Source organism: Asterias rubens, chromosome 18 (assembly GCF_902459465.1).
Source record: "Asterias rubens chromosome 18, eAstRub1.3, whole genome shotgun sequence".
NCBI lineage: Eukaryota > Metazoa > Echinodermata > Asteroidea > Forcipulatida > Asteriidae > Asterias > Asterias rubens.
Window position 1 is genome coordinate 11,855,562 of NC_047079.1, and position 10,137 is coordinate 11,865,698.

At 37.2% G+C, this 10,137-nt stretch overlaps 2 protein-coding genes across 2 annotated transcripts in view; one reads left to right on the plus strand and one right to left on the minus strand.

Moving 5' to 3' along the window:
- The window catches only part of LOC117302223 (lisH domain-containing protein ARMC9-like), a 28,955-nt gene extending 25,251 nt beyond the window's left edge, over positions 1-3,704 (minus strand). The window contains exons 1-5 of the mRNA XM_033786054.1: positions 3,625-3,704; positions 2,351-2,578; positions 1,560-1,682; positions 904-1,080; positions 387-635 (exon numbers count right to left, since the gene is read on the minus strand). Of these exons, the coding sequence (XP_033641945.1) occupies positions 387-635; positions 904-1,080; positions 1,560-1,682; positions 2,351-2,422 (621 nt within the window). The 5' untranslated portion in view covers positions 2,423-2,578; positions 3,625-3,704. The remainder of the gene's footprint in view (positions 1-386; positions 636-903; positions 1,081-1,559; positions 1,683-2,350; positions 2,579-3,624) is intronic.
- Positions 3,705-3,796: 92 nt separating this feature from the next.
- Positions 3,797-9,897, plus strand: LOC117302222 (peptidyl-prolyl cis-trans isomerase H-like). Its single transcript, XM_033786053.1, has 6 exons — positions 3,797-3,895; positions 4,812-4,900; positions 5,515-5,605; positions 6,239-6,334; positions 7,713-7,841; positions 8,494-9,897. The coding sequence occupies exons 1-6, from the start codon at positions 3,830-3,832 to the stop codon at positions 8,560-8,562; spliced, it is 540 nt and encodes a 179-aa protein (XP_033641944.1). The 5' UTR covers positions 3,797-3,829; the 3' UTR covers positions 8,563-9,897.
- The last annotated feature ends 240 nt before the right edge of the window (positions 9,898-10,137 follow it).

Genomic DNA, 10,137 nt, shown 5'->3' on the forward strand with positions numbered 1-10,137 from the left:
TATTCTTTGACAATTACCAATAGTGTCCACTGCCTTTAAGGCCGAGTCACAAAGCAGCGATAGTGAAAACTATAACGATCACGACGCACAAAGAACGCATTCTATTGGTTGAATTGCTCCCCGCAGAATACGCCCACGCTCCTTCAACCAATCGAGGGCGTGCATTGTTAACATTCTTGTTTTCGTTCTCGTTATCGAGGCCTGTGTGACCAGGCTGTTAGCCTGTTTTTACCAGTTATTCTGACTGGTATCCTGCTGCAAAAATTTGTTTAGCAATATTGTGTGCTTTATTAGCAGCTCTCTGTGACGTTGGGCCAGGTCAGTTTAGTTGGAAAGCATAATTTGATGCAATTTTTTGATATATTTTTTAGTGATTCAAAGGATACGTAAATTTCGAAGAGTCTCGGCTGTGGATGAGCTGGTAACGTTAACATCAGAAACTTCTCCAATCTGACTTGAAGGTCTGGTACCCAGGAGTCTTGAAAAAGTTCTTTATAGGATGGATGTTTAGTCGGGTCTGGAACAAAAGGAAGTGCATAGAAGGGGAGAAACTCTGTCGTTTGACTCAAGACTGCTCCTCGGGATTCCAGGAATGTCTTGAAGGAAAGCATGGACTCTTCAACTTTGATTTTACTCTGTTAAATCAAGGAAAATAGAAGAATGCTATAACAAATAAACCAGCAAATTGACAATGTGATTACTAATCTCTTGATCTCCGAATTTCTGCGCTAGCTGTGCAAGCGTAGAATGCCTAGTATTATGTGAAGTATATGCACACACACAAGCAGAACCTGCTAACCTGTGAATACGCTTGACATATGCGTGGAATTCCCTGCTTCAGTAAGCACCGAATATTTGCTTATGGTAAGCAGAGTCATGAAATTGGGCCCTGGTTGAACGTACCTTCTTTCCAGTCATCAGTTGGTACTTGATCGGGTAGATGGCAAAGTAGATGCTCAGATAGAATTCAAGTTTCTTGCAAACAGGATCGTTGCTCTTGACACTCTCTGGGATGTTTGAGTCCCATAGAAGAAAAAACTCTTTCCGAGAACCCACTTTGAACATGGAGAGTAGATCGGACTGTCAAAGAAAATGAAACAATTATAATATTTTGCCTGGGTTAAAGGCAGTATGGCCACATTGGTAATTTATACTCAAACTAATTGCTAGCATAAACACTTACTTGGAAACGAGAGCTGTTGATGGTATAAAACATTGTGAGAAATGGCTCCCTCTGAAGTAATGTAGCTTTTGAGAAAGAAGTAATTTCTCACTAAAATATTTGAATTGAAATAGAGACCTCAGCTGAGGTCTCGAATTCAAGCATCTGAAACCACACAACTTCAGCAACGAGGGTGTTTTTCTTCCATTTTTTTCTCACAACTTTGACAACCAATCGAGTTCAAATTTTCACAGGTTTGTTATTTTATGCATGTTGAGATACACCAAGTGAGAAGACTGGTCTTTGACATTTACCAAAGGGGTCTATCTTTAAACTAAAAAAAATGTTTAGCCATACAAGTTGTACTTTTACATTTTCAACGAAAAAGATTTCATACCTGAAGATCCTTCTTCTTCATGTCCCATGGTCGCTGTGGCAACGGTTTCAATGGTTTACCTCTTTCTCTTGCTTCTAACTCGAAAGACTTCAATGTTGTTCTGAAGGTACAAAACTCCAAATACTACAAAAGAAAACCAAAGTCAACAGGTTAAGCATGCTGTAACAAATCACACCTAGAATTAAATACAGGGCACTGATTAACACTATGAATCACAAAATCAGACAGAAGAAAATATTGACCAAAAAAACCGTAAGAATTTAGCACTGCGTATACAGTGTGTTAACATGGAGTATACAGTGCTAAAACACATTGGTCTATTGGTAAAACGTAAAAATTAATATTCTTTATCCCCGATGTAAATTTAACATCTACATCATTGCGGTACCCGCTGCCAAAACATAGGATTCAAACTGCCTCTAGCTACGGGGCAACCTCGGTAGTCTAGTTGGTAAGACACTGCTCTAGAATTGCAAGGGTCGTGGGTTCGAATCCCACTCGAGTCATATGCCTGTGATATTTGTTCACAGGGCTCTGGAAAGTACTGAGTATACAGTGCTAACACACATCGCTGCATGGGTAAAACCAAAAAATTTGTAAGGAAATCAATCATCAGAGTTTTAACCTTAAAACATGGTTTAGGTGTGGTTCTAGAATCTAGGTTTATTGTGAAGCACTTTGATCTTGTTAAAGGCACTTTATAAATACTCATTATTCATTATTAATTATACAAAAGGTCCCTCACTAGCCATCACCAGTGCTCTAATAAAGAATTGATTTAAAAAACTCACCTCTTTAACAATAGAATTGATATCATCTTCAAATCCAACGAGGGAGCTCCCAGTCTGGCGTTTTGATCCCATAGTGCAGTCACTGATGTTCTTGACTACATGTAACTTATTCACAACTGAATTCTAATTACTGCTTCATTTCAAGAAGACGCCATACTTAATCTGCGACTCCAACTAATTGAAAACCTGTACTGTATTCCTGTAAAGGGTTTTATTGAGTTACCTTTTCTGTAAAGAGTAAGAGAACATAAATTTGAAATGACAGTTAGCAGATTTAACCTAAAAACAGCTCTGACTACTTTTGTCCTGAGCAAGACAGTTAACATTTAAACTACTAATACTTCTCTTTTCCCAGCGAGAAGTAAAACTAAATGGAATATGGAAACATTAATTCAGGAATTTAATGCAAAAATCTGTGTATTTCTTGAAAATAATTATACACCATTGCATTTGGCAATTTAGCATGTTTTCTGAATGCTTTTGACACATGTAATTAACCCTGATTTTCAAAATGTCACTTCAGGGGTTTACTTTAAAAATAAATTGAAGGTAATTTTAAAAAAAATGCACGGGCCCTTTCGAATGGTAAATTTAATTTAATTGAAATTGAACAGATCTGATTCTAAATTCTGGTATGTTGCTGTTGGTAAGAAGAAAACAAAATTAATGCTGAAAAAAAAAATTAGTAACCAACTAATTTAATTGTCTTATCTAGCTAGCTAGCTAGGTTGAAAAGGTGCTGGCAGGATGAATGATGAAGATACATAAATCTTTGTTTGGTACACTTGCTTATCAATATCAGACTTGTGTCGTCACTGTCACAAGTTGTGATGAACAACTTAATTTATCATTTAAAATAAACAAAATATATCATCTCATGACATCAGCTAGCATATAAAGTTAAATGTTTAATCTAGAAGTTAGAACCACCATGGATGTCTACCTCCATGGAACCACCATATCATCTTCAGCGCTGCACAACCATAACGCGTCCATCGTTACTAAAAACCAATCATGCGTGCAAATTTTCTGATCTACGATCTAGTCATTGGTTTTTTAATGCTCTTTTATTCGTGTGTGTTTTGGTATTGGCAGTTTCGTGTGCAAAACAGCAGACAGACGTGACACTAAATTACTGTTACAGCTGAATTCATACAATATTTCTAAACAAAAGCACGACAGTTACCTCATAGAAATGTTTTCTTTAACTGCATCCAATTTAATTCAATTGGCGACAAACATTAAGGTCATTTATTCATACATTTTTGACTTACTTTTTCTGTCAGCTAGCTTCCAAGAAATGGTTTCGGTATTTTGATTCAACTTCGTACCCATAAATGTGTGGAGCGGTTTAAACACGTTGAGGTTTACGAACATGTTTCTGGGTACGAGGAAGTTAGATGGTATCCGGCCTTAATAATGCACGAAAATGGAATGTAGATAAAAGCTGTGGTTCGGATACCAGTTTTAATATCAAAGATGGCGGGTAACGTGTCGTCTCCTGAAAACCCCACAGTTTTCTTCGATGTTTCTGTCGGAGGACAGGTATGGAATTACAATCAATGGCATGTTAAATGTAAATTACAACGTAGGGGACCGAACTGTCTGTGTGATAATTTTTTCTGATTGATGATTTTAACCGAAAATCGATATTATGTGTAGTGCTTTACATGCTTGCGCCCCGCACTAGCACCACCAGTAAAGCATTAGGGCGCCCTCTTTCGACATGTTTGATGGTTATTTATTTCTTCTTTCAATATTCAGATAAAAACTAATTAGTAATAATATTAAAGTAAGTAAGTGTAGAATTTCAATTGATTTATCCACACACTCGCATTAAAATAAGTTATGCTAGTACTTGTAGTACTCGGGTACTAGAGTACTGAGTAAGTAGGCCTAGTGCCACTAGTACTAGTAGTGGTGATAAAACTAGATTTGTATAAAATATAAAATAAAAGTTTTAAAGCCATTGGACACTTTCTGTAGACAGTATTGTCCAAGGCCCACACTTCGTGTATCACAACTTCTATACCAAATAACAAACCTGTGAAAATTTGGGCTTAATCGGTCAGCGGAGTCGGGAGAAAATAACGGGAAAACCCACCCTTGTATCCGCGCGTTTCGCCGTGTCATGACATGTGTTTAAAATAAATCCGTAATTCTCGTTAACGAGAATTGATATTGTTTTACTGTTTTCTCAAAAAGTAAAGCATTTCATGGAATAATATTTCAAGAGAAGTCTTTCACCACTACCTTCTGTAACCCTGTAAGTTATTTGTAAATCTGTGAACTTTTTTTTTTGTTCTGTACCGAAAGGGTCAATGGCTTTCAATTAATAATTTATAAAAATTTTTAATTGTGTCAAAAATGATTTGACTATTCTTGAAAATTGTTGAAAGTATGTATGTAGTCCAATATCCACTTTTTAAAAGCTTTTTATGATGTTTTGTTTCTTATAAAGGACATTGGAAGGATGAAGATGGAACTTTTTGCCCACGTTGTTCCTAAAACTGCTGAGAATTTTAGGCAGTTTTGCACAGGAGAGTACAGGTAAAATCCCATCTGATGATCTGGTTGAATAATGAAGTCTATTATTAAGTTGGTCCAACTTTAGAAGAGAACATAAAAAACTCTAGTTAAGATTAAAATATCAAGTTGAAATAATCATATCTTGAGCCTCCTTGATGATTTATAGCTTGAGATTATATCTGTGTCAATTTTGACAGGTGTTTTCATTTTGGAAAGTGGTTTCAATCATCGGAAGGATTTGGGTTACGACTTGTTCAAGGCAACTAACTATACCTGACGATGACTAGAGAAAGCTAGTCGAAACGTTGAGACCAATTCAAGAACTGACTCTGCGGTAATGCAGTTAATTACGATCCTATTAGCTAAAGTAGTAGTTCCAGCCAATTTTCTATACCTTGTGCTGGGGTAGTAGTTAAAAAGCAGGGCAGTTCTTTTCAGAGAATTGAGAAGTCCCCCGAACATCCAATAAATCTACTCCGCGGTAGTAGAATACGAAAGACAGTTCTCTATAAAGAACAAACTCTACCTGGCAAGTAGATACACACATGGTGTTACCGCAAACCAAATTGTTTGTATTATATTCAACTAACTATACATTTTATTTACCAATCAATTTTATTGATGTTACTTTGCAGAGATGAGAAGTCAACTCCGATAGGATATAAAGGAGCTCTTTTTCATCGTGTCATTAAAGATTTCATGATCCAAGGCGGTGATTTTATCAAGGTACATCAACATTGACATTTTAACATTGATGTGAGCAAAGTTTCCGCTCTGATACTTTGTCTTTTTGAAGCCCAGGCTAAAAATATTTTTAAAGATCAACTTGAAGGAAATCACTCATATTAATTTGACTGTTTATTCTTGTTTATTTCGTGTTAAGTTTCCTCCTAGTATTTTTAGTTGAAACTTGATTGGAAAAACTAGCCCACCCTTAAGTTTTTAAACCTCTTCTGGTTTGGTTTTTGGCAGCACTCGGCCAGGGCCCAATTTCATAGAGCTGCTAAGCACAAAAATTTGCTTAGCATGAAATTTTGGCCTTCATAAAAACAGGATTTCAAACCAAATTTCCACGTGATTTTCAGGATAAGCAAACAACAGCTGAATACCAGTAACAGGCAATATGCATCAAATGGAAATTTGGTTTGTAATCCTGTTTTTATCAAGGAAGAAATTTCATGTTAAGCAAATTTTTGTGCTCAGCACCTCTATGAAATTAGGTCCTGGTTCCCAGCAAAGAGCCATAATAATGCAACGCCAAATCACCATTGGAGTACCAGTGCTTCATTCAGTACCTTCCTTTTTTTGAAGTTCCCTTTTAATTTGCTGCATTTATTGTAATTATTTTTATTTTTTTAGGGCGATGGTACGGGATCAGCATGCATATACAATGGTTCCTGTTTTCCAGATGAAAATTTTAAGTTAAAACATGACTCCCCAGGCCTTCTATCTATGGTAAATCATTCTACAATTTTTTTTCTGAAGGCCAATTTTGAAGGCCAGGGCAATAATTCCAAAGCACTAAGATTCATCTTGAGATAAAATAAATAAATATATAAATATCGAAGTCTTATATAGCGCACGTATCTACCAAACAAGGTACTCAAGGCGCTGAGTATGTATACAAACTTTCAGAAAGATAGGTTATTGCAGTGATGGATTCTGAGACCCAATTATGTAGCACTTATAAGGGTTTACAAGGTGCTTCGGCGCATTAAGCAGCCACAACCAGGAACACCGGGGGGGGACCGCTTCTCTTTTCGATAAGTGCACTGGGTTCTTTTACATGCGTTACCGTTACGCAACACATGGGGCCAACGGCTTTACGTCCCATCCGAAGGACGAAGCAATGGTTAAGTGTCTTGCTTAAGGACACAGGTGTCAGGGCTGGGGATTTGAACCCACACTCTGCTGATCAGAAACACCAGAGTTTGAATTCGGTGCTCTTAACCGTTCGGCCACGACACTTCCAGTGCACTGGGTTCTTTTACATGCGTTACACAACACATGGGACCAACGGCTTTATGTCCCATCCGAAGGACGAGATGAGTTGTCAATAACCAAAGGCCTCGGAATAACCCACGGCACCCACAGCAATTGCCATGGTGCCCTATAGTGGTGCCCTTTGCAAAGTTCCAAAACAATTTTAGACGTTCCTCATTGAAGTGCCCCTTACCAGAGGAAAATTGCCGCGCCCCTTCAAGAGAGTGAAGTTCAAGGCCTGGAACTCGATCATCATCGTCCTTTAGCGGTCACAACCGAGATTCCATTCACAATGCACACCCCCAGGGGCCAATTTCATAGAGCCGCTGAAGCAACAAAAATTGCTTAAGCCTGAAAATAGCTCGCTTATTTTACACATGTATACTCTCCAAAATGTCATGCCATATACATTGCTTGTGGTATTTAGCTGTTGTTTACGTTGCATAATAATTGAGTGGAGCCTTGGCCGGGAATCTGATTTTACTAAGCAAGGATTTTGTTTTATGAAATTGAGCCCAGAGGTGTTTATCCATCATCATGTTTGGAAGGTCCACAATTTCAGACTCTGTATCTCTACCGATCACGTTGATGTAGTTGAGTGGTCTACGTCCTCTAAAACTTGACCATACCCTTCGCATATCCAGATTTACCTTAGCTGTATCCCTTCAAGAATGGATTTCAAGGCATGTAACCAAATATTGTGTATTGGGACATCACGTGGAGAGTGATTTGCAGTAGTGATCAATCTTAGCTATGGGCTAAATAAATAATGGTTTATCTGATAAATAATCGGTTTATGCGCAAACAATGATTTTGTTTTAATAATTCCTTAACTTGTATGAATATCCAGGCAAACTCAGGGCCGAGCACAAATGGATGCCAGTTCTTCATCACATGTGCCAAGTGTGATTTCTTAGATGGAAAACATGTTGTGTTTGGGAAAGTTACGGATGGACTTCTTGTATTGAGGAAGATTGAGGTTAGTTTTTACTTTATTTGTTTATTTTATGCAGAAAATTTATATTTTGCTGAATTTACTACTAAGGATAACTGTGTGTTTCAGGACTCCTGCTTATGTTTAATATTAAAGGCACTGGACATTGTTGGTTATTACTCAAAATAATTGTTAGCATAAAATTTTACTTGGTAGCGAGCAATGGAGAGCTGTTGATAGTATAAAACATTGTGAGAAACTGCTTCCTCTGAAGTAACGTAGTTTTTGAGAAAGAAGTAGTTTCTCACTAAAATATTTGTATTCATTTCAAGACCTCAGCTGAGGTCTCGAACTAAGCATCTGAAAGCACACAGCTCGTGTAACAAGGGTGTTTTTTCTTCCATTATTATCTTGCAACTTCAACGACCAATAGAGCTAAAAAGAATTCCAGGTTTGTTATTTTATGCATGTTGAGATACATCAAGTGAGAAAACTAGTCTTTCACAATAAACCGAAGGTTTCCAGTGCCTGTAATAAAATAAACAAAATGAAACTGAAATAGTTTTTAAGTGTTATTAGGACTTTTGTACAGCTTTGCTCGTTTCAAATACAAGTATTTCAATATAATTTCATGTAAATTGGCAAAGACAATTAGCTTTATAATTAATCATTCTCTAAACCTCTCCCTCTTTTTCAGAGTGTACCGACAGGACCAAACAACAAACCCAAGCTACCTGTTGTAATATCACAGTGTGGAGAAATGTGAACATTAAACTAACTCAGTGGTGTAACAATTACATTGCCATGACGGACGGACAAGATGTATTGTCAGTGATGGACTATAGAGGGCACTGTTTAACGCTATCGGCAATGTTTGACCGCCCGTGCCATGAACGTTTCCTCAAAATGACGCTCCTTCATGAGGCTGGTTCATACTGAGGCTGAAAAGGAAATAGGCTGGCCCCATTCTTGATAACAAATTAGGTTCTATGATAGTACCTACGTAGCCGGGAAACCAAACAATGGTGGCACAATGTGATCTTGCTTCCAATGGGACGGAGACTTTTAGACAGTCCGCTTTCACAGTATTGCACATGCTCATACCTACGCGCAGTACTGAGCATGTGCGCGCACACTCAGAGCCGCAAAAGTCTCCTACTTCTTGAGTTTCTTTATTTTGTCAGATTTCTTCTAGAGTGTGCCCTGTGTTAAGTTCTCAACCAATATTTCCATCCACACTGTACATGTATTTAAATCTGCCCAATGGTGACGGTTTTTTTTCGATTTTTGTTTTTTCCACAAACCCATACTAAAATAAGAAAAAAGAAAAAAATACTGCATTTAAATTTTCTTAAAAATGCAACCCTGAGGCCCTATTGCTTCTACAAATAAACCATCTCTGTGGAGACTGCTTTATCTATTTTATTACACATACCAAATAACAATCAGTGCCAATAACAGGGAAGAAATGTTCAGTTTTAGATGTGGGAGAAACATCTCAATGGGGAATCCACTCGCAATCGGGTAGGGACTGAAAACCCAAATCACATATTATAGACCTTTCTTTTGTTGTAACAAACCCCCTTGGTTGGCATGGACAGCCAAATGTTTGTAAAACACTCAATTGTATTAAAATATGTTTTAAACCAAATTTAAGATTTCTGCATAAGTTGTTTTGTTTTCAACAAAATCAACACAATGTTTGAATATTTTTGTAACATTGTTACTAACAGTAGCGATCTGTTTTTTTTTTTGCAATTATGGCTTTCCATACTTTTCCCAACTTGGGTTGGCAAAAACTTGGTTTGTGAAGCTGCAAAAGAAATGTCTATATGTACGACCTCCCGTCCAAGGTGAGATTCAAACTGGGGTCGAAAGGCAAGCAAGGAAACCACTAAGCCAACCTGATGAAACTAATGTTTTTTTAACTGGGATATGTTTTGTACATTATTTTGTAATAAATCAGTTCAGTTTTTTGCTCAAACATGGTGTTTCTGTATTATTATGTAATTAGTTTTTAAGTGCTACTATAACCTTCCTTTTTTTTTTCAGTTAAAGACAGTGGACACTATTAGTAATTGTCAAAGACTAGTCTTCACAGTTGGTGTATCTCAACATATGCATAACAAACCTGTGAAAATTTGAGATCAATCGGTCGTCGAAGTTGCAAGACACTAATAAAAGAAAAAACAACCTTGTCACACGAAGTTGTGTGCTTTTTGATGCTTGATTTCGAGACCTCAAATTCTAAACTTGAGGTCTCGAAATCAAATTCGTGGAAAATTACTTCTTTCTCGAAAACTACGTCACTTCAGAGGGAGCTGTTTCTCACAATGTTTTA

What these genes read in the sequence shown, in the direction of transcription:
- LOC117302222 (XM_033786053.1), top strand. Translation starts at nt 3,830, where the DNA reads ATGGCGGGTAACGTGTCGTCTCCTGAAAACCCCACAGTTTTCTTCGAT. An exon ending in TTTTGCACAGGAGAGTACAG is followed by an intron (nt 4,901 to 5,514) that starts GTAAAATCCCAT and finishes GTTACTTTGCAG; the next exon opens with AGATGAGAAGTCAACTCCGA. An exon ending in TTGTATTGAGGAAGATTGAG is followed by an intron (nt 7,842 to 8,493) that starts GTTAGTTTTTAC and finishes CCTCTTTTTCAG; the next exon opens with AGTGTACCGACAGGACCAAA.